Here is a 25,048-nt window from a genome sequence, read left to right on the forward strand (position 1 = left end):
CATACTCAAGATCCTTAATTAAACCAATTATTCATTTAGGTTGAATAATTGAGATCTCCTATACTTCTCTTGCTGATCCAAGATACAAAGCAGTTGCATTCTAGAAAAAGGAGATGAAAGATATACCCAAATATTTTGCCAAATACTTCAGAACTGGCATCTCTCTTCACATATAAACTATACTGACCTTATCCAAAATCCGTATGTGTTAAAAGAGAAAATCTTGAGTATCATTAAACATAGAGATCTAATTTTGATTTCAAGCTTCTCTGGGGTCAATGCTAATTGCACTGATTTTTCTACATGTCTGCAGGAAAAAAAAACCAAAACAAAAAACAAACAGGTAGGCCCTAATGGCTTTATTTTATACATGTGTAAATCTTGACTGTGTGTGTTCAGTTATATGCAATTAAAAGATGTTCAGCCTTGCAGAAAATATTCTTTATCTAATGATAAAAGAAGTTTAACTACTAAACCGGATTTTATCATTTTAAACACATCTATTCACACCTTGCTGTACCAGAAGTAAGCAACCTATAAAATGCTATTTAACACAGGAATATGAAAGCTATTTGAAAAAGGACACCCTGTAGCTTTTATGAGATTAGTATAAATGTAATGGCTCTATCATGAAACCAAAATGGTCAGAGTATATATGTGAACTGCCATGACTAAAACCCATTTCCTGTAATTCTACATGTACAGATCTGTATAAGGAAGGTAAGGCATAGACTGCTATTTACTCAGTAATGGTCTCTAATGAGATCTCTATCTGTGTACTAGCCTGACATCCCATGAAACAAATACTGGACTTGAACATTTCACCTCTTTAAATAGCTCTGCTCACTGTAACAACTTAGTAAAATGCTGATCTTGTGTGACAAGGACTCACATAAGAGTTAAGAAACATACCTTATTTTATCACTGGTGTTCACTGATGTTCACAAATGACTCGGTACTACACCAGTCCCATCCAATATCACCATGCCCTGCTTACCCAATCCCATACAGACACCCCTCATGTAGCAGAGATGACTGGTATTCCCAAAGTCAAATTTTAGGAGTATTTACCAAGAAAAAAAACCAAAACAGAAAACCTTGCCAAAATTCTGAGACTTCTTTAACTTGATATGATACTTGGCTGACTTTTCCTTATTGCCTGGAAGCAATTCAGCTAGAATAGAGAATTTAATCCTCCACAACATGTATTTTAATGACTCATTGTTTTCCTATTTCTTTCTAGTTTCCACAAAGCTTAATGGACTTGAGCACGATTATTAAAACACTGCAAACAAAAAAAAAACCTTTACTTTTCTCAGAAAAAAAGAAGTCTATGACAAAAACAATTTAGCTGTAACCAGTAAAGGACATTCTAAAATTAAAGCCTGTTGTGTTAGGGATGGTAACAAAGTGTCTAAGCCATATGCTGGTGTAATCTATAAAAGCTAGATACAAAGCTTATGTCATTGTAACTTACTGTTTCAGAAACCAGCAGAACTGCTACTGTACATGAACCCAGTATTAATCAAATAATTTTAGATTTTAATTTGCATATAGTACTGGATCAGTACAAACATTTGGATAACAGAAGTACATTACAGTTTTGTCATCATATGTCAAGAACATGCCGTTACAAATACTAAATATAACTAAATGGGGAATCTTTGGTTTTAAACAACTCTTTACATCCAACTTACTCCATTTTTTCACTTAGACAGAAGATGCAAATCAGAAGAGAAGCAGATGTTTTTAATCTGCATAGATATTTTTCAGACTGCATAGGACACAGTCCACCAGCTGCCAGAAAAAGACTTAATAGATTTTGTCGTTTTTTCTTCTCCAAGAGGAAACCCAAACACGCCCTAAGATAAGGCACTAGCCTAAATCCGTAATAATTTATGTGGATTTTATCCAGATTTACACTTCTTTAATGCAGAACATGATTTGTCACTTGCATAACAGATTTAGACACCAGAAAAGCTTCCCTCATCAATTGAACTATTTCCCTCATCAGCTGGTACAGAATAAACTGCAACTGATTATTTAGATGTAGCCACGGGTGGAAAACAGAAGCACTAACTGTTTTGCAAAGAAGGAAGTACGCAGGGCACGGTAATTCCTGGGTACCTACCGCAGGCGCGGTGGTCATTTCCAGCCCGCGGGATGCTGAGCCACAGTGTTCCACACAAAGCGCTGTCACCATGGGGACCAGAGCATCACCCCCCACAGGGACCTTGTTCTCTGAGCTGCTGGCAACACCCCAGACTTAACAGGCGCTCCATTCTTTTAACTTCCAATTCTTTGCAGCAGAGAGGCATGTCCTTCAAAAAGGGGGAACCCTAAACTATCTTTTGGATAATTCCATAATTGTTTTTTTTTAGAAATAAGAAAATGAAAGTACATCAACGAACAAATCCTGAATACTGTTTGGGAATGTCATATAATTAAGTCCACCGTACAACCAAAAAGATCTTAGTCAGTACTACTCCCTCCAAATCTCTGGATATGCCAAAAAATATGCTTAATTGCATAAAATTTCTGCCAGTAAATAACTTTTGAAATGGACTTTCTAAGATGTAGACCTGTACTCCACAGAAGGATGAGAAGCACTGTTAACCCACAGGGATTTTGACTCAACTAGATCTTCTCTTACTTAAAAAAACAAAACCCAAAATATCCTTCAGTGCAGGCATGTGGAGAGAAAGCTCCACCACCTTTGGAGATAGACTGGCTCCAAGCTTTAGCTTTTGTCAGCAAAGGTGATGAAAGGGAAACCCTTCTTCATCCAAGCATCATCAGAAAAGTATGTTCTCCCACTATGCACAACCAAGCTAGCGATGAAAAAAAAAAAAAGCAAACCAAGAAGATGACTGCATTATTTACCACAAGGAGGAAAACACAGTCCTGTGTTAAAAATCCAAAGCATTTTCTATATTAGGAATCTAGCTAATGTAATTTTGCTTTCATTTGGTTGAAATAAACAATGTCAGATTAGTTCTTACATTTTTTGTCTCTCTTGGTTAACTTCACACGTAAGAATGTGCATCTCTTGCTTATGAAGATGTCTGAATAAACATTGTTATGCTAATGAGTCAAAAGAAAAAAAATACTCTGTCCTAAGTACAGATGTCCTGGCTTTGGCTGGGATAGATTCTAGTAGCTGGTATAGTATGAGAAGTATGAGAAGAATGTTGATGACACACTGATGTTTTCAGTTGTTGCTAAGCAGTGTTTATACCAAGTCAAGGATTTTTCAGCTTCTCATGCCAAGCCAGCAAGAAGGCTGGAGGGGGACAAGAATTTGGGAGGGGACATAGCCAGGACAGCTGGCCCAAACTGGCCAAAGGGGTATTCCATACCATGTGCTGTCGTACCCAGTATATAAACTGGGGGGACGTTCGGAGTGACGATGTTTGTCTTCCCAAGTGACCGTTAGGCGTGATGGAGCCCTGCTTTCCTGGAGATGGCTGAACACCTGCCTGCCCATGGGAAGTGAGGAATGAATTCCTTGTTTTGCTTGCATATGGGGCTTTTGCTTTCCCTATTAAACCATCTTTATCTCAACCCACAAGTTTTCTCACTTTTACCCTTCTGATTCTCTCCCCCATCCCACTGGTGGGGAATGATCGAGCGGCCGTGTGGGGCTGCGTTACCGGCCGGGGTTAAACCACAACAACAGATTAGAAAGGAAGAAAGTCAGCAGACTCTTGGAATTGCTTTTAGCTATTTTTAAATCCTAAACTCCAACCCAAATGTTGCAGAACTTGTAAAACATGAAGTTCACAGTTCCAAACTAAGACCAACAACGTATTTTACAAGTGCTTGTAATTACTTATTTGTCCTAACGTAATCTTTTCTTGCATGCAGGTTAAACAATTAATCCATTGCTAGCAGCCCAATGCTATCATAAACCAAGGCCAGATCTGCCCAATAATCTTACAGTTTCATAGGAAATTGCCTAGGGAAAGGAAAAGTCCACATGCAGAAATCTTAGCAACGTCCTCAGACACAGGAAAGGGTTGTATCTTACAAGGGAGTAGAAGTTGAGTAACCAAGGGAAAGAACTGGGAGAGCACGGAGGAACAATACAGAACAGAAAAGCTGGCACTGACAAAAGCAAAAGAAAAATGAGGAAAGGTGACAACGAAGGAGAGAAACAGGAAAGCAATCATGATTATATGGAAAAGTGATCTGAAACAGGCAAGATGCAATTGGCTGAAAAAATTATAAAATCCTTATTTGGGGTGGAATTAGTAGTTAGACAAATCCAATAACCATATGCGTACTTGGTAGTGGTGCTGAAGAAAAGGCTCTGGACATTATAGCAGATCACAAATTGATTGTGTATTGCTGGGGCAGACAAATGAGCTCATTCTAACCATTCCTCAAGCCAGGCTGATGCTGTATAAATATGTCAGTACAGCACCAAGCTATACTAACCATCCCCTCGCTTGGAGGCTTTCTGATGTTAAACACAGCTCAAAACAAAGCTTAGCTCTATGCCTTTCAGTTTGTGGTCTCCCAGTTGCTGGCTCTGAGGACATGAAGAAAACTTCCAGGATTGCCTTCAAAAGACATAGATATACCTGTAGTCACGGTGCTGTAGAAAAATGCAAACACAACACCAAGATGCATAGAGAGCACTGTCTTACACACTCGGTTCCTGGTACTTAACCACAGTATTGCATATGGATCAACCAGGGAGAGTTGAGGGGACAAGAAGAGTGTCCAGAAGTCCAAAGGATCTACAGGGAGGACTGAAACAGTTTGGTTAGCTTAGTCTTAGGAAGCTTTTCTTGCCCTACTGCTACACTCCAAGTCATCATAAGTGGTTCTCTGCTATTTTTCTGGGTTTCTATCCCATGAATATCAACTGTACATCAACTACCGCAGAGTAAGATCCCAGTCCTTGCCCTTTACGGCCAGGTCAGCGTCAGAGTCCCTGTGCTGGCTGGTGGCTTCTGCACAAAGGAAAAGAGCTTCTCCTTTTCTCCCTCCCAGCTCCCTACAGCCTAGTCAGTTGTCCATTTTTAAGACAAGGGACCACTGGGTTTAAGCACAGCCCCTCAGCAGATTGTACGTCTCCTCCTCTGGGGAGCCATCAGGTTCCTCAACATCTCCTCACTTTCTGCAGATAACTGCTTAGTTCTGAATGCTAAATAAGAATGCCCTGGAATACCTGTGGAGAAGGGAGAAAAATTCTGAGCCACTGGTACTTGAGAATCCTTCATTCAAGGACCTAAAAGGATTTTTCATAGAATTATCTGGAAATAGACAATTGACTGATGAAATATAGCTAACAAAATGTACTGTTCCACTTTTTATTTTATTTGTTTTTATACGCATAATTTCCTGCCTTTAATTCTAATTCCATGCCCTCTCAGAAATGGAATCTCACAGATATATCCTCCCCTTTATTTTCCTGTAATAATATCATAGCAGTTTTCTCTGGCTATTCGCAATCTCTTTGTTCCCTTCACAGCTTTTCCTAGTCATAGAATGAAGAAATATGTAAAAATAGGCCACAAGAAACTAGACACACTTGAACTGCGCAGCAAAAATAGAACTCTTTAGCACCTGGCATTCTCAAAAGTGTTAATGAAGCCGGCAAGATAAGCCATGCTTTGACCCAAAATAAAAAGCTTAGCCCTCGAAAGAAGGGTAAAGATAAACTAACAAAAAAATTTCCGTGGACTCACGGCTTCTTTTGAGTTCTTGCAAGCCATGACCCCAGACATCTGGGCCAGTACTACGTGGACAAGCAGGAGGGGTTGGGTTTCCTTTTGAAGGCAAAGACAGTGAGCCGGGATCAGGCTGTACAGGACGAGATACAGCATGTCTCTGTGGGATGGGGGCTATGGGGACTCTCATCTCTGCACAACCACTCACATAGGTGAGACATGCAGGAAGAGGAGAAGTAACACACATGAAAACTTTCATTTTAGTCTGCTAAAATCCCTAAGGTTAAAATACACATGTACCTTGGTGCCTGCAATCCCAGAAATGCTAGAAGTACTAGTGGCTGGGTGTTAGATCCGAAAAAAAAGGAAAGGGAGACTCAAAGGACAAACCAGCAAGCTGACAGTCTGCACTTGGAAGACTTTCTTCAGGAGCAACAAAAAATTTCTTCAGGATAAATAAATAATTTGATGTTACATTATAGATTTGATAAGGCACACTTAAAACTGAAAACACATCACAGAAATTTTGCTATCTCAGATGTTCCAAAGAGGTCAGAGGCAGTTTCCCAAGTAGGAAATGCTATAATACAAAAGATTACATATAGAGAATGGAAATTTATCAAGTAATGGGTTTTTTTTTCATAAGAGAATACTTTAGGAGGAGAAATGAAATCTGGGCATTTTACTTTCATAGTTTCCTTATTTCTGAAAGCCAAACAGCTAGGATGATAGTTTTAAGATGGCATCTTTACTAGGGTACTGAAGTCCTAGTCTCCTGGAATTAGTAGAAATATATAATTAACAGAAAACCAGAGATACTCCTACGCACATACAAACAATACAATCATAATGCTGCAAGTCTTCCTGCCTCTTCAATTCAATAAAACTTTTGTTGTTTTCATTCAGCATGGATTTCACCCAATTATAGCCACTCTGCTGGATAACATTTACTCTGCAACCTCTTCTGAATCAAGATGGTATCATAATTCTGTCTTTTATGAAAAATTCTGAACAATTATTTCAGCAACATTACCTAGAAAATGGAGCAGAAAATAAGTCTTTTGACTTCAAAACCTGCATAAGAAATTATCAAGACACAAATGGAAAGGAGAAGGAAAAATAAAAAATCAAAACAGAACAGAGATTCACTGAGAAAACAATCTTGTTGCACACCAGTAGGATTCCCAGGCCATGCAGGGCATGGAAACTACGCTGCCCTGGGCAGATGTAAGAGACTGGAGTGCACGGCCCGGTCTGGTACTTGCCACTGTCCAGATGGAAGATGTCTGTCCATGTATCAGGGAATGAGTAGAGAGAGATGCTCCAGAGAAAGTGGTGCAAAACAATACGCTCATTCCATAACCAGCTTATTTGTATTTATAGCGATAGTTACACCCAAATACAAAAATAGGTTTCAACAGGCTAGCAAATAAAACTTTGTCTGATTGGTTAACTTGGAAATTGAAGAAATTTAAAATGTCATCCCTTAACAACATGTGCCATCCATAAATTCTGTCTTATATTACTATGTTTAGAAATAATTTACATTTTCAACTACTCCTGAAAACACACAAAGCCAGATAACGCCAAAGTAATTATTTCTCTGATAGCCCTAAAAACCAGTTACTGTAACAAACAACATGAACACCCTTTAGGACCACCACTTATGACTGGAGAGAACCATGGAAACCAGTAAACAAGACATCTTTCTGATTCAGCTGCCCTTAGAACCAGAAAATACAGAAAAAAAAATCTAAAACATTTTTTTGTCAATGGAGTGGACATCTGGCAATGAAACAAAAGAGAAAAAACACATATCTCCAAACAGCAGCTCATTAAAATACAGAGGGAATGGCAGAAAAGGTTCACATAGTTTCAACGGCCCTGGACTCCCTGGGAACCTTGTCCAAGATCCTAAGGAGATCTGATCTAAATACTCGGAAAGTGTTTACTCTGAAGATATCTTCCACAGTGTGAAAAAACCTTGACTGCAAAAAGATACAGCTTATCGTGAACTCCAAGGGAAAGACTGTCAACTCAGACATAGCCCAGGAGACTGAGATATAAATGGAGTAACAGCAACAGCGTGAAATATTGTGAACAGTGTGAAATACAGTGTGAAATATTACACTCATTACAAAGCAGTATGCTTCAAAGCCTACCCCTTTATCAAGCCTCATCTATAATTCGACAACAAATGGTCTTCTATGAGGATGCTATTTCCTTTTAAAGAGACTGTATATTACAAGATCAATTTTCACTAAAATTCTGACATTAATACATTTTTATGAAAATCAGATTATTCATAAAATACTCAAAACAAATTTCTTCAGTGAAGTCTCAGTTCTTAAAGTAAATTGCCAAACCATTGTATATTGAATGAAAAACGTAACATCAACTTGATTAGGATAAATAATCTAGTTTGGAAGAAAAGCAGAATGTGTAGCTGTTAAGGATTGCATAAATATAAATTTAGCATAATAGAAAGAGGAGTTCCAAGTAAGGGAGTCATTGAAGTGTAGTAAGCCTGTTCAAAATGGAGGATATTATCAATTACAATTATTATCAATAACTTAAAAAGGTTATTTGAACCGATCTAAAAGAAAAATATTACCCTTGCAATCACTAAGCACATACTAATATTTAGTTTTATATTCAGACAAAGCTTTTTATTCATACAAATACTTGTTTTATATGATTGGCGATGTAACCAAGTTGGTTCTGTATTTGGAAGGCTATCCTCATCCAAATCCAATTACTCCATGGAAGATGGTCCTTTCCCCAAATGAGAGTTATATTGAACCTAATTATTTTCAGTAATGCAACAATTAAGATATACAGTGGCACATAAAAGTCCACATATTCAGAAGTTACAAATCCACCCTTATGCCATTAGTCTTAACTTTGTAGTCTACTGGCAGCCTTATTATATAAAGGAAATTACTGGATGCATAAAAAGGTGTGTGATGAAGTGTTCAGCATGAAGACCTACATTACACTGAGAGGTGGGGTTTTTTTTATTCCCTTCACCTTTTTTATTGTTGTTGTTGTTGTTGTTGTTTGGGTTTTTTTGGTTTTTTAGTCCATCTCTGTACTTACTTTGGGAAACACAGGAAATTTCTTCAGGAAGCATTCCTGACTATTCTTACCAATCTCTATTTTGCCTTTTTTTTTTTTTTTTTTTTTAACTCTAGCATTTATTTAATGTTCTTTCATCTCTTTTTCCTGTGTTCTCACCATTGTAAATGGGAGAAATAGAAAGCCATGGGATTCTGCACACATCTATTTCTCCATTTGTCCTACGTCTATTTTTGACCTGGCTTCACTGTTTCACTGTTTGAAATCCCATATAGTGTTTGATACAATCTTAGAGAGCTCTTGAGGCTCATGTCGAAAAATGATTTAAAGAAAATACATTAACTTTTGAGGAATACTAGAATTCTCTGTGAGACACTTCAAACAATTTTTCTTCTGTAGTATCCCTTGTTCAGCTGCCTTGTATCTTCCAGCTGCATTGCAGGCTCCCTGCCTTTTCTTCCTGGGTGTGGGCCCTCTAATATCCTAAGATTGGTATTGCCATCCAAACCCTCCTGTTTTGTTACATAGAGATCTATATATATCACAATTGCAATGCACTGATCACATACTTCCAAAGGGCATATCCTCTTAAAAAAGCACAATTATAGAAAGTCTAGGAATACAGATTTTAGTGGACACTGAGAAAAGTTAGCAGAAAGGAGCTTAAGATAATACTGATCAAACAGCAATAGAAATAAACCCCACAAAGTCCATGGTGGTTTCTTATATTCAATTTAGACCTTCATTCAAGTTTTACATCTCCTCCTCAGAGTTTTTCCTCTCCAATAGCTGAGATCAGCTCCTTGTCACTAAGGAAGGAGTAGTTTTAGAAGAGAAATGTGGACACAGACACAGTAGAGTCAAGAAGACTCAGCTATACTCAGGGTCCAGCTGCTACAGCCAGACAAGCTGATATTAGAAACAAGGTGTGTCTGTTTAATGAAGGGGTAATCAACTCTAGAACAATTAACAAATGGATCGAAAAATATCGGATGACGAGACTAGGATACAATTTTCCAAATCCTATTTACATTATTGCAGGTCTTTAACAAGACAAAATGTTTTTCCTAGTTATAATCCAGTTCAAGGAGGAATTAGTTAATACAAATTCTGTAATCTGCACTACGGAGAAGTTCAGACAGCATGATCACATAAACCTCTTCCAGTTTTATGATCTATGACCTATCAAATTGAATTGGAGATGACTAAACAAATTTCAGGTCCCATATAAACTCAAAAGTACTACTTTCTGTTTTACAACCCCTCAGCCTAATTCAACTCCTTAACTTATTGTTAAGTTTTGTACCTGCCCTTGTCCCCCAAAGACACCCTGGTGCAGGATCAGGCACCTTGTCTGGAAGGCTGAATCGGAAAGCAGACTCCCGAGGGATGGGTCATCTGCTGACCATTTCCAGCGACTCCAAGGGGAGCTACGGGGGTTAGAAGGACCCAGCCACCAGGTTGAATAACACTGGGAATTTCACTCACAGGGAGTAACTGAAAATCATTAACACAAGTTCCAGTTTGGCTGAAATACTAGTTCAAAATTTCAGCTTTTGAGAGTTCTGGGGTACTTGTACTGCTGTCTGCTCATAACATGACCCTTGATCTGCCTATTTAGCTCAATGGCATTATCCTTTTATGTATTTCACCAGAATTTTTGAGGACAGTACAATCCACTCAATTATTTTTTGTAAAGCAAGAAATTAATCTTATTCATTTGGTGACCTGTTTGATATAAAAAAATACATTCCATTTTTGTCCCCAGTCAGAGCAATTATCCCTGGTATACTCAAATCATTTTTTCCTACTGATTATGCTTTACAGCTTTATACTTTTTTTAATTCAGCAACTTGCACTAGTTCTGTACATGGCCCCCGATTTTACTACCTCAGTGGTGTCAAGCCAGTGAAAGCTATTGAAAAAAAAACCAAAACCAAGAAAAGCCAATACCAGTGGAAGGACCATGCCTTACGGCATGCATATCCTTTAAGGACCTGGGAAAGGTAACTGACCCTACTCTGTGATGAAACAGCACACTGATGATAGGACCATTACCAAAACAAAAGCACAGTTCCCAACTGCTGGATATAAGGGTCCCAGCCTTGAAGGAGCAGAGGAGGCGAGAAACATTTCTCCTGATGAGGAGCTAGCAGACTAGGAGCTAGCTAGAAGCCAGATTTGGGGGAAGTGGGAGCTGGGGGCCCTGGAAACACTTCCAACTATTTGGGTCGGAGCATGAAGATTGGGGCAAGACCCAAACACGTACCAATTCTCCCCCTTCATTTCCACCCTTCATTTCCCCCCTCCCAAACATCTCCAGGAGGAAGATGGGGATAAGCCAGCAAGCCCTGCGTGACCTGCGCCCACTGCTCAGACCACAGAGTTCTTGCCCAAGACCAAAACTAGCTCAAAGGCACTGAAGATGGCCTAGGATTCCTCCAGTAGTTTATTTTTGGCTCAATTACAGGGTTCTCCTTGTTCAGTCTGTAAAATAAACTCTAAGAGGAGTAGCTGTGGCAATCGTTGCCTACCTGGCAGGTGGCAAGGACACACTACAGACTGGTTTACAAAACCAGGCCAAATCATTCTGAAATCTACTGTACTTATATTAGCAGTTCCATATGTCATCAGTTCTCTCCTTACTTTCCTGCTCAAAATTTAGAGTAAGTCTAAGAAATCACAGGCAATGACCACGCACTACATAACACGTTACGTGCACAGAATATACCAAGGTTCAAAGGCCAACAAGAACAGTCAGCTTCTGAAAACAAAGTTTAAACTTCGAAGCAAAACTAGTTGCCACACATTTTTTTACTGTGTACACACACAGAAAAAAATTACTTGTGATCAAAGGGAAAAAGAAAACTACTGTAAGTTTTTCAGGCTCTGTCCTACATTTCGGTATGTAATTACATTAACAGATCACAATTCCCAGTCTTCCAATTTGTTTGCTACCACATAGCAAGACTGAGTATAAGACATTCTATTTGTTAGAACCCTTCAGAGAAAAACAGATAAATAATAGCAACAAATTTATTTCATACCAATCAATATTCGTTTCATTGTAACCCAGATTAAAAGTCATTAATGTAAAAGTGGTTTTCCTATGGACGTGAGAAACAATTATTAATTTAGCAGAGGTATTTGAAAGAAACTGCAAAAGGGAACATAGGATTATGACAATCTACCAAACAATATGCATTTAAAATGTGGGCAATGAAGATCTCGGTGTCTTTGCCATCCTGATTACGCTAATGTCGTCCTTTTTTCCACATGAAAATGCCTGCTAGCGTATGAAACAGGTTAATGTTATTCACATTCAAATGACAAATACACAGGGCTATAATACGTGTTTGTGTCCCTTTTGCTTCTATTAAGTAACATGCGATAAAAATAGAACAAGTCATTGCATGCTGCTGACAGTTTTGTAGATTTTTAAGTCTTTTGATTTAATGCCTTTTCTTGTTCCTGCTTTTATCTTTCTAAATACAATTTCCCCTAACTTGAGAAGTATTCTACAGGCATTTGATTTATGAAAATCAAGATCACTAAACGGTTTCCCAAACCAGAATAAATATGTAAACAAACAGAATATTCATTGGGCCGGCTAGCATTTAACAGAAACACTTGCAGCTGAAAAACCAAGAGTGCTGACCTCAATCACTCTGATCTAATTAAAGAAAATGGGTTAGAAAAGCAATTTTACCACAAATCAACTAATATCTTTGTGTTTTGAAAGACCTGTTCTGCTTATTCTACAATAAAATGCATGTTTCCTAAGATGTTTACAATCACAATTCCAATAAAAATAAATACTTTTATTCATACTTGAAAAATGTTTTATTTAAAAGCAATTGCCCAGTGTGGAGTATGTATATTTTAAAGGATAAGCCTACCATATTAGCAGATTTTCAATAATTAAAAAAAAAATAAAAATCCATGTGAAAGCACAGACAAACCATCACATACACATATCTCTGCATAATTATAGAGGAATACAGGAACTCTGACTTGAAGCCTAGCAACAGTATCCAAGTATTAGTTAGTCTGCTAATCAACTAACAAAAACTCACACACCAGCTCAATGTGTTTCATTTTTCTAAAGCAAAAAGCAAACAAAAACAAAACAAAAGAATCCTATTGCTTCTACTTCAGAGCTGCTGAAGGACAAGATGTACAATATAAAACAAACCTTGTTCACTTGAAGAAGAACAACCCATGTCATTTAATCCATCTGAAAATTCATCTCATCACAAAGAACCAAGGCAAAAGAGAGATTTAAAAATAGGTTATCCAAGTCAAAGGATTATCAGCTTGCCACATACTTAATATCTGCGTATCTGTATCTAATGAAAGCTTCAATATTCTTACATATATGATTGGTTTTTGTAACTCCATCCTATAGAAGCCATAGTAAATTCTGTATAGCAAATGCTTCCTAAATCTGCTGTGCTCATTTACTCACAGACAGCTGCAGGCTGGATGAAAACAATCAGGGATTAACTTTTCTATTCATCACATCTTTTAATCCATTACTTTCTCTTAGTTTGCAATAAATAAATGCATAAAGTTAAATAAATTATAAATGTGCTATAGCTAGTTAAAAAAAAGTTTAAAAAGGGACTTTTTTTTTTTTAATCATGTGTAACTGCTGTACTGTACATCAGGAGTATATGCAATGTCTTCCTCAAAGCAGAAGAGAAGATGGAACAATAGTCACTGAGCTGCAATATACTTCTGGGTTCCAAAGACTTTCAAAATAAGTGATAATTAAAATAAGCTACTTTGATGTTGTTATTATTCCTCAAAAAACTAATTTGGGGGCATGATGAATTGAAATAATCTGAGAAGCTGTGCTAAGTATTTCATACTGCTTGTAAAACAAGTTTCTAAGTACCTCATGGTAATAGGTTTTCTTGCTTTATGAAAAATATTATTTTAATTTGTTTCAAATAGGATTACTTTTTCAATGATATGGCAATTTTCATTCACCTTTCAAACATCTGTCAAGAAAACAAAAGGGATTCCCTGATGTTTAGAACCTATAAAAGAAATAAATACAATGAAATCTGGATCTTGTTTTTAATCCTTTATCGATATCCTTTTTTCGTCTCCTCTGATACCTTTATCTTTTACATTTGATTTGGTCTTACAAAACTGCATCATCCCTGTCTGAAATAAGACTAATGTGAACTTTCTCTGTCAATGACAGCAAGGTGTCTTTTATTGTACTAAGCCACAGGAATCATTTGCAAGGCTTTTTTTTCTCAGTTTGTTTCTGAAAATGGCAGCACCAAGTCAAAAAATTAGTTATCTGTGCTAAATACTTTTCATGCTACAGTTTCAACAAACTGGTCACCCAGACACCTAATGTACTACCTGGGATGGAAAGATTAATTGGCAATTGATGGTGGGAAAAGGAGCACGGTAAGGAAGAAGCAACTTGCTGATAAGAAGAAAGGAGAGCATGTGTGAGAGAACCCACACAGTTTTGAACTTTCAGAGGAAAAGGTCAAATTTTTTAATAGGATGGAATAACTAACAGATTTTTATGCTTGTATTCCGTGGCTAAGCGGAAGCAGGTTCTACAAAACTCCAGTTTGCTGGGAGACACAAGGGCTTACAGCCAAAAAGGAATATAATTGCTTGGTGCAACCTTGCCTGAACATTTACGCATTGTAAATCAGAGTTGTGAGAACAGTCAGGGGGGTTGGATACCAGGTCTCCTCCTTCCACTGACTGCCCCTCATTTCATCATGAGCTTCCTCTGTGAAATTATCCAAGAGACAGAGAGCTGCACCCATCCAGAATGAGGATGTGAGGGAAACCAGGCTTTCTCCAGACTGAAGAAAGAACATGGAGGGAGGGAGGGAGGGAAGACCGTTGTGGTATGTGGTCTTCAACCAAAGTGTTGCTGTTCAGAGCTGCCTCAGGGTACATCCACCAGCTCTGACCCCTCCTATTGGTGTTGAAACCCTAAATGACATTATCTGTCTTGAAACACACTCAGCTGAGCCAACTGGGTGGCCTCTACAGCACAATTTCATGTAGCTGAGAAACTTTACAGGCAAAATCTCCTCTTTCTTTTTTCCAGATGACTAGGAAGGGACTCCTTGGATTAATCAGGTTACCAATGGCACCTGCATCTTCTCTTTTGGATACAAACTTTAATCCATTTTGCTTCTATAAAAGGGAAGCAGACAGACTTCATCCCTCTGACCAAAAATGTATGCTCACATTGACCCTAAGTAGACACTTTTATCTGGCAAGATCTGAGTGAGATAACCAGACACTACAAACCTTAGAAGAACACCCCTCTCTTACAGTCAGATGTCACATTACTCCATGAGTCATTATTTTTGCCTTTTTTGCCTCTAAAATAGACATTTGTACATTTTTCTTCTTTTTACAAAATAGTGTGGAGTCTTATGATTATTGCAAAGAAGCTTATTTTATATACATCTAGTTTTTCAGCATTTCAACACATTTGTCTAATGTAAGTGCTTTATAATTAAATAAAAAGAAAAAGGAAGAACAGTCCCTGTGGGATTTGATCTGTAGAACAAAGATTTAGTGGTTGTACTGTAAATTAGAATATTCTACTGCTAGAGGATAACCTGCCCATTTTCCACCTGAGCTCCTTCTCCACCATCTTCAACAATAGGGATAGTCTTAGCACTACAGTCTGGCACAGATCCAGGCCAAGGGGAAAACAAAAACCACAAGAAAAAAAAGACAGACTCCCTTTAAGACATGCAAATCAGCCTCTTCTTAACTAAACAATCCCAGACTTCGCGTACGGCTTAAAATGGTATTCTACTCTAAATGCCAATGAAATATAATTGGCAGGCAAAGGTGGCATAGATAATAAGTGACATAGCCAACACTTAAGCATATATATTTATTTATGTGGAGTTCCTGTGGACCAGTGCATTGAGATATAGTGCTTTTGCTGTCGGCACGCTGCAGTCTCATCCTTTACTCCACAGGTAGTAATACCCTCCTTCTGCAGAAAGGCTGAGCTATGATCTCTGCCACTGAACAAAGCAGCTCATTCACCGCAATGCATGGCACAGGACCATGAATCATAAGCATTACATTACTGCTGTTAGATCCTTGTAATTGCAGTTTTGGCAACATTACTTGAAACAGCTTTGTGACTGCTGACAAACTGGAAGACACCCACATAATACCTTCTGCATTGAAAGTACAAGTGACTTCCTACTGCAATAGTTTGGGACAACAAAATTATCTAAGAATAATGTTAATTGGCACATATCAAAACAGATGGACATGGATAGTGTAGTTCCTCACTATGTAAGATTAGAGATTTCAAGCAAATATTATTTTTTCATATTTCAGATACTTCAGTTTGAGAAATGTAAAAACTTGTTTCTATCACCAGATAAAACCTGCTCTTCAAACTGCTAAGTTAGGTCCAGCCCCCAGTCACTACCACCAATTCAAAATTTCCCATTCTTAAGATGATGTACCCAGGAAAGTAGGTAGATTCTTTTTGAAAAAAATATTATTGTCACTTACATTACTTAGCTGTATACTACGCTTGCATTTTAAAATTATCTATAGCTGAAGACACTGGGTATGAAGATCACTAAATGTTAAAAGATCAGGTCAGAAATCTTCCAAGAGCTATGTAGAGGGTTTTTTTCCAGTGAATCAAGCGCAACGTGGAGCTTTTCCCAATGCATCACCAACCTCTCCTTCCAATGAATGCTATTGTGAATAATCATGAATATCATTGACAAGCTTACTATTAATGATTGAACAGCTCATCATCTACCAGCTTAAACGTCCATAGAAAAGAGAACCACCTGAAGCTGCGCGTATTCCAAAGAATTTCCCACAGTTGTAACTTATTAATTATTAAATGAGCCTAAAATAATAACAAGGTTTAATGAACTGCTTCAATATCAATATTCAGTATCTAACCAAAAATACACTTCCTGAGAGAGGAAAGATGAAATGTTTCTCAAGAGACTTCATAGTATGATCTGTCCTTCTTATCTTCATGAGGATACTTCTCAAGCTCTTTGCTATTCCCTCCCACTCTGTTGCCTCTGGGCTCTAAGAAGGTACATTACTCAAATGATATATGTTGGAATACATCCAAAACTACATGAATATAGCGGGTAACCAGACACCTAAGATAACTAAAAGCCAACTTGTTGAAGTTTAAATGCTGACATTATTCTGCACATTCATCTTCATACTAGCTCTAAGGTTTTCTGCTTAAGATATTGTCCTTTGATTTATTTATTTTTTTTAAACTGGGAGACATTCCAGAAACAGACATTTTGATGACCTCACTTTTTTTTTTCTTCTTTTTTTTAAGTAATAAATCTTAAGGGATAAACGTCTGGCTAAATTAAATTAGGTAGGAGAAAACAACATAACATAATGCTTATACTTTAAGACAAACCTAGTAATCTAGGTAGTTATGTGCAATCCACCACCATCTTGCAAAAAATGCAAGTGAATCGTAGAAGCACCAGTATTTCTATTTTTCAGTGGAAAAGGGAAGGCATCCGGAAAATCTGGAGAATCTTCCCATAGAAGATATTTTCTAAGCACTTTTCTAGCAATCACCAAAACCTACAGAAAGTTTTTACAGTCAGCAATAATAAGTTCTGACTAAAGCCCCAGCCACATGGCTATCACTTGTTTCCTGGACTGAGTCTCATCCATCTACTTCATAACTATATTCCAATTTCTCCCACACATTGACAGAACTTGGAACCTGCACTGGTCAGGGGAAAGGAAAAGTAATGCAGAATTGGTCAGTCCAAAAAATGATGGCATTAACATCGCTGTGGTTTCATGCAAACCAGTTCAGAGGCTACTGTTTCTAAGTGTAGTGTAAGTGTTACTTTTACTTTACAGTTACTCATACTGTAAGCGTATGCATAATTAATACTAGCAAGTCATTCCTTTACTAGGTTTTTTTTTTTATTGTATGCAACTATTTTTAAGAGAACACAATCCATTTAGAGAAACATAAAACATAATACTGTGTATTCTATGTGCAGTACTTGTTCTGCACTGACTCTACACGCAAGCCAAATTATCAGGAACTAACATGGTGGAAATAAAAAGAACATTTGAATCTAAACAACCATCTCCTTTCATTTCAACATCTTCACAAATTTATAAAACCCTTAGCCATATGTAAATATAAACAACAATAAGATACCCTATGAGGAATAACTGGTTCGTTTTTAGTTGATTTTTACATCAGATTTTTTATAAATACAGAAGGATGAAGACTTTTTACATGGAAAGGAACCATCCCACTATCTCAGGTAAAAACCTTCCAAACTCACTACAAACTTTTATGCAGAAGTTACGGCTTTTATGCAAAACATTTATGCAACATGTCCTCTGTTTTCTCAACGCATACTGCAAAGAGTTGAAAGTATCACAGTGCTACGAGAATTCACATTACTGCACAGAAATTTTAACCATATCCCTGCAGATCATAGGCAACCAGGATGGGAAAGGGAAAGGAGGCCTTAATCCAGAGCAGTTCTTTCACAGTCTTAAGTTTCATGTAAGCTGGCCTAGTTTTCCACGTAAATTAAATACTATCAAGTCATAGATTTGCAACACTGAGTTAAATCAGTGCAGACGACTATACAGACCCTCCTGCTTCAAAAGGACTGCCTTTCTTCATTCAACTTCAAGATGTTTCTGTGGAACTTTAATTAACTTGAATTAAAGCATTTTAATTCATTTTAATTAAACTGTATTAGAAACCACTTTTATCAAACTAGTTTTTATTTTAATGGCAAAACTCTCTACATAAAAAGATCTTTAAAAAGCTTTAAGTTTTTTTGTGAAGGGCCCTTAATGCCTGTCACTAGCCTTCATCCAGTGCCACACACCAAACTCAGTGAGAGGAATGGTTTTATGGATATGGATAGACAGTTTCTGCCACACATTCACTTAATTGCAGAGAAGCATCTTTCTTTATCTTCTTCTTCTGACCAATTATTCCTACTTGAGAGCTGCTTTAGGCTGATGCCAAAACAGCCTGCAAGAGCCAATTTGCCTCTTCCAGGTATGTGGATGTGTATTTAATCTGTTACAAACTGCCTAATTTAGATTTATAAAGCATCTACCACTCTTTTGCCTTAGTTATCAAATTGTCATTTTCAGAGCATATTTTGAAAACATTCCAGCTTTTTCCCCATCTTCATTTCTTTATGGAAAAGTTACTTTTAAAATCTCCCTGAAATGATACTGTCCTCAACCCTGTAGTCATCTCTCACACAGAAACAGATTTAACATCTTTGCAAAATCCTGGTTTAAACATGTATAACTTATTTTCAGTGTCTGTAAATATTTTGCTTACCAATATCAGCTTCCCTGTGATTCTTGATATATTCAGCAAGCTCAAAATTTCCCGCTATTATAGCCACCTAAAGGATTGTAAAATAGTTACAATTAATGCATTGTCATCACTTATTAAGCAGGAAAATATGCATGTTACATTACCGACAAATATCATACAAATATATTTTCTTTCCATTTATTACTTCTATTCTGCAGCTAATATAGGCAATACATTTCTGAAACAATGTTGAGAAATGATATCTCAATCTATTTGTAAGCAGCACTGCCAGTCCCCCAGATCCCCATTTACTAAGGACGCTGTGATTGTGGATATCTCGGGAGACTGCTAGAAGAGCTGTGGCTTTTCACATTGTGCCAGTCAAAACCAGCAGTGAACATTAAACACAGCATCCCCAAAGCTCTGGGAGCTACACGGATGTGTGGAGAATGCTACAGGAGCAGGCTCAGAGAGACACATTGAAGATATTATTTCCCTTTAATTGCTCCTGCTTTGCTACTTACCTGAACAATGAAAACAGGAGCTACAATACAATGTACGTGGGATAACCAGGGAAGAAGCACCAAGAACTAAAACTATTGAGGTACCACTAAGACACCAAAAAAGACTAAAAAAGAGAAACTGGTAAAGTTTTTGCATATGTATAGAATTTAAAGTGTTTTTATAAATATAGTTCTAAAATAATTATTATCTTTTTCATTTATTTCCTGGTTGTCAAACGCAGATGTGTAACTATTGATTCTGAACTCTCATCTAAATGCACTTAAAATGAGAAACATCTCCACTGGATTTGGTTATGTCCTTGCTGTCTCCTCCCTTTTTTCTTCTCTTATTTTTACCCTAAATATCAAGCAATTGCTTTTTCTGGCTCCATCTTGCATTTTTATATTATGACAGATACTGTTGCCCTAAGGGCACTGTGGCTTTCCTGATGTAGGTAAAAGAGATAACCTGGGCTCACCTTTCTCATAGAAGCTTCTGCATATACAGGGTGCAGGCCAAAAAAAAATATTTTAAAAACCTTATTTAAAAGGACTCTTCTGGATATAGGGCTACTGTCAGTCACGAGAAATGATTGATAACTCGGGGAAACCTCTGAGCTGATGACCAAGAAAGATTATCTGTGGTTTTGTACCACTCCACAAATCTCAGGGAGGAAGAATGATGCAAAGGAAGACTAAAGTGCTGAAATGGTCTTAGGAGGTATACGAAGTACAGTTAATGTGAGTAATATCTTTTAATGTAACAAGCATAAGACCCTACTTTTGCACGCACCACAGGAAACTGAATGGACAATTTTATTTACTATTAACCAAAAGAAACTAATATGGAAATCCTCAAAAATGAAGACTCTACACACAAGCAACAAGCTACAGACAAAAAATCTTGACTATTATGTATTTAAGAGTTTCCAAATCTGCTTTAAAAGGTAGACTTGGGGCAGGTTTAAATCATGAATCATGACCATTACATCCATTTCACCTCAAAATAAAATAATGACACATATCTTCTGCACTTTTCATTCAGCATCGATTATTGACACGATGCCTCCTTCTGCCATTAGCACATTTCATGAAGGGCGGGCTTAGAGTGGACTTATATATCCTACGGCAACACTGGAAGAAGTCTCATTGAAATGCAGTACTAGGAAGACTATTTGCTACAGGCATGGGTGCACCGTCTTGAAAAAAAGAACTCACTGCAATGCTCCTCAATAAAACTGGATGAGACTGTTGAAAGTCAGATTACCACGCTCTTTTCTCCCCTCTACAGTCCTCCAGGTGACTTCATTTAAGGCCTTTCTTTAGACCCGAGACTCCCGTTGTGTTAGTCCTTACGCTTCGAGCCATTACGCATGAATCCTTTCTGAACACAGCCCTGGAAATCCTTGCGGAAGGACCCAGATTTAAACATCTCGTTTCAAACACAGTGAAGTAATCTCCAATTTATCTTTTGGTCCTAAGCAAGAAATAGATGGTCTAAAGACAGACGGACTGATTTAGTTTAGGTTGTAAAGTCTACTGGCTGGGAAAGTACAAGCAAGACATTAAAGAAATTACTACATTTTAAGTATAATACAGTATCAGAGTAACTTTTCTAGATTACCAAGCAAAGTTTAGAAGAAACAACTGAGTATACCATTTATTATGTTTATGCCCTGAAACCAGGTTTTCCCCCAATTTTTTTTTTAAATGCTTTTCAGGTTCCATCTTTTTTCTTGGCAAATTGTTTCATTAAAAACTTCTGTCCAATGTAAAGGCTAAATACAGTAATTACAGGGTTTTTTTAATTTCAAGTGTATCTATTTCATGGAAGAAATTTTATTCCATGTTTCTATAGCACCTAGCAGTTATACTCAATATGCATATACTTGTGTTTTAAAATAATCCTCAGCAGGCAGCCATAAGCATGGCATGTGCAGTATAATCATTTTTGTCCTTTAAATAATTAAATTGCATATAATATCACCATACTTACTAGTGAAAATCATGTAATTGTTTTCTCATTACAATATTAACAGTAAGGGAATGTTTTTCTTTGGGCACTTCTCAGTTGTGTTACATCAAATGTTGATGGATTCTTGGGAACAAAATGCATTACTAAGAATCAATAACACTGGTTCAACTTAACCCCACCTGTGCTTTCAGACCGCAGTTGAACACATAAAGAGTGTTTGTTCTCAGATATGACCTAAGACTTCTGCATGCCATTAAATCTGCAAAGATCAGGGATGTCAGAGACAGAAGCAGATTGGTGTGCTGCCACCTCATCACCACCACAGGAAATTATCCACCTGAAAATTACTATTTTAACCACTAGTAACACAACCTTTATTCCAGGAACTACTGCTAAAGGAAACTGCTTCTCAGCATGGATAACGAATCAGAATCTGGCACGCAGCCTCCCCTGTACAGCCTCTAAAGTGTAACTCATGATTCTCCCTGGCAAACGGCACTATGAAAGTAACAGCAGAGCTGTACAAATGCTATCCCTTTAACTTCACATTCTGCAGCCTGGCTTGGTTCAGGTAAATAAAAGCAACATTTGTGTGTAGATCAGGCATTTTCTCTACATTATAAGCAAGCAATAATACCTCTTTTCAACATTACCCCTAATTAGCATGTAAAATTCAAACAGGGAATTCACCAGTGACAGGCAGCTTGCTAGACAGCAGCCATGTTACTCAAATCAAAGAATTTTTGATACAGAGTAGATTTTAAAACTCAAGTATAAACATGCTGTTCAAGTGATAAACACATTTTATTACTTGAAAAAAGATATTGCCAGATAGCTAAGAGACAGCTTGACAGAGAATTGTTCCTGTACTTGCTTCTGAATCAAGCACTAGATTCAGCAAGCTCAAGGTACCATTTCTCTCAATTTAATTTACTTCAGTTCGCTAAAAACAGTATGTAAAATTCTAACAGCAAAAATGAGGGAATTATATGTTAAGATCTAAAGAAAGAAAGACAAAGTTAAAAAGTACAAATATTTCTTGGCATATGATCAATGTACTTCACTTGAGTTTGATGGGTAAAGAGTGTGGGAGAAAGTGAAATCAGAGAAAAATCGGAAAGATACAAAATTATACTCATTCAATTTTTATAGTTGCAAACTGCAAAGCACAGCAACCACAGCCACTTTTCCATCAAAATGTATCTTGAACCAGAGTTATGGTGTGTTCAAATAAACCCATAAGCATGAATGCACTAGGACGAGTGAATGGTCTCCACAAGATCCAGGGCTTGAACCAAATTAAGGTGGTGTAAAGTCTCCCCTCGATTAAGATGAAAACTAAATCAGAACCTAACAGAATTTCTGTATTTGTACTAAATTTCTTTGTACTTTACAAAAAATACTAATGTAGTATCTTCACAGAAAACACGAGTTCGATTCTCTACACACTTCATCATTTACATGTTTTTAAATAGCCATATTTTGCTTTTCAGGATGTTCTGTAGTCAAGTGCTAGATTTCTAATTGAGAGCTTATGGCAGGAAAGAAGGTTTTGTGATCAAAAAAAAAACCCCAAACAAGACATCTCTTCTTGGCAGTGAAAAACTAGCACAGCCAGCAAAACTACACTGAAAGTTTTTCTCCAGTTCCAGTAGGAACTGGATTCCAGTCATCAAAATGCATCACATGCATGTCTACAGACATGAAATATTACCATGAAAGGCTGGAGGCAGCACTTTATAACTAGTGGCTATCTACAGACTCTGTTATGCTGAAGCTTCAAAAACTGCAGCTTTTTAAAAACTGCATATACAGCAGTTTTACTATAATTCAGGTTCTTTCATTCCTGCAGCAAACGTCCTTTCATTTTGTCCTTTTGCCACAGACAAGACACTTATCTTACATCAAAAATCTGCATGTCCTTAGTCACGTTATTCTGCAAACCTGACAAAACCTGTTTATGCATCTTCTAAAAAAAAAAAAATAAAACACTCATCTACAATTTCCACTAAAACCTGCATATTTTTTTGCCCTATTTTTAAAGGGCATATTTACTTTGTATGAGCTCTAGAATCAGAAAGACTGCACCTGCGGCATCACAGCATCGTGTCAATCCAAGTCCAGCTGAAAAGCATGACTAAGTAGTTTGAGTACAGCGCTTTCAGACCCAAACCAGGATCTTTATCTGCTGCGGTGACATTTGGTTGGGATCTCTGCCATATATTCAACTGTACAATACAAAGAACAGAAACCCTCTTGGGGGGGTTTAAATCATCATTAGAGGCAATTTTATAAGAATGATAGTAATGAAAGTGCATCGTTTATCAGCTCCCTCCCCTACAACTTTACCTGACCCCACTAAGGATGTTAACATGGGCAACTGACTATTTTCAAATTGCATTTGATAACATAAATGACTGGCCTGAATAAGTACACATGCTTACAACAGGGAAGTGAGCAGAAAGTAAAGCTACGCCGGAAGATGTATCTTAGTAGGAGTTAACTCATACAAAGTAAAAAGAAAGTAGGGTAAACCCATACAGCTAGACTGGCAGTATCACCTCCTATTTCCATGATACTCTGTCTTCATAATGTCATCGTAACAAAAAGTTAATGGAGTCACTGAAACAGGTCACAGCTGAGACACACTCAGAGGGCTGCGAAGCACCAAGCCATGGCTTAACGACTCGCTGGGCACGGCAGCGGAGCAGAGAGGAGCGCTGGTTGTCACTGTCGGGGTACATAATGCAGAGCGTGACCAGAAGCTGCGTGTTTATATGGATATTTTCTCGGCCTTCGTAGAAGCAAAGCTTGTTACAGTCACCCCATCGTCGCACTTACTGTCTCACAGACAGATGTTTCTTTCAAATGATGCAACTGGTTACAGTGCCTTACTATTTGCCATGCCAGGCAATGCCAGATGCTCTGCCACCGATTTAGTGAAGAAGAGAAGGAGTTTAATTGACACTTGGCTAGTTGCTATGGATGGTAACTAAGTGACAGCCCAGTGAAGTAGAAACTTGAATGAATGAAGTAGCTGTGATGCAGAGACTGGGGGGGGGAGCAGGCAGGAGACGGGGGCACCCCATGATTGCTAGTCCAGCGTAGGGCACTGGACAAGGAATGATGCACGCATAACTGGTGAGGCCCCTTTAGAAGGGTATTTCTTTCTCCTGGCACAGCAATATTCTCACCCTCTGGTTTTCTGATATTTACAGTCAAAAATGTTCCCTCTGAATATAGGCAGGTTTTAAGTTGGCTTTCAGAAGTCAATTCAGAAATAAAACATTTGACATATCTGGTTAGTTCAGCTTTCCTGAATCTTGTTCCCTAAAGAAACCGAGTTTAAATAATGACCACTTTGTTTATACAGTGAAACCTGACAGATGTCCAGTTACAGGTTTCAGTGCAACAGAGTTTCATAATGTTTTCAGACTCTGGACCAGATATAAGTAGC

At 37.6% G+C, this 25,048-nt stretch overlaps 1 protein-coding gene across 1 annotated transcript in view; it reads right to left on the minus strand.

Annotated features, from left to right (window-relative positions):
• SHANK2 (SH3 and multiple ankyrin repeat domains 2) overlaps positions 1 to 25,048 on the minus strand; it is a 360,490-nt gene that overhangs the window by 255,202 nt on the left and 80,240 nt on the right. The window contains exon 12 of the mRNA XM_075048288.1: positions 19,135 to 19,201. Within this exon, the coding sequence (XP_074904389.1) occupies positions 19,135 to 19,201 (67 nt within the window). The remainder of the gene's footprint in view (positions 1 to 19,134; positions 19,202 to 25,048) is intronic.

This window comes from Buteo buteo, chromosome 16 (genome assembly GCF_964188355.1).
Source record: "Buteo buteo chromosome 16, bButBut1.hap1.1, whole genome shotgun sequence".
NCBI lineage: Eukaryota > Metazoa > Chordata > Aves > Accipitriformes > Accipitridae > Buteo > Buteo buteo.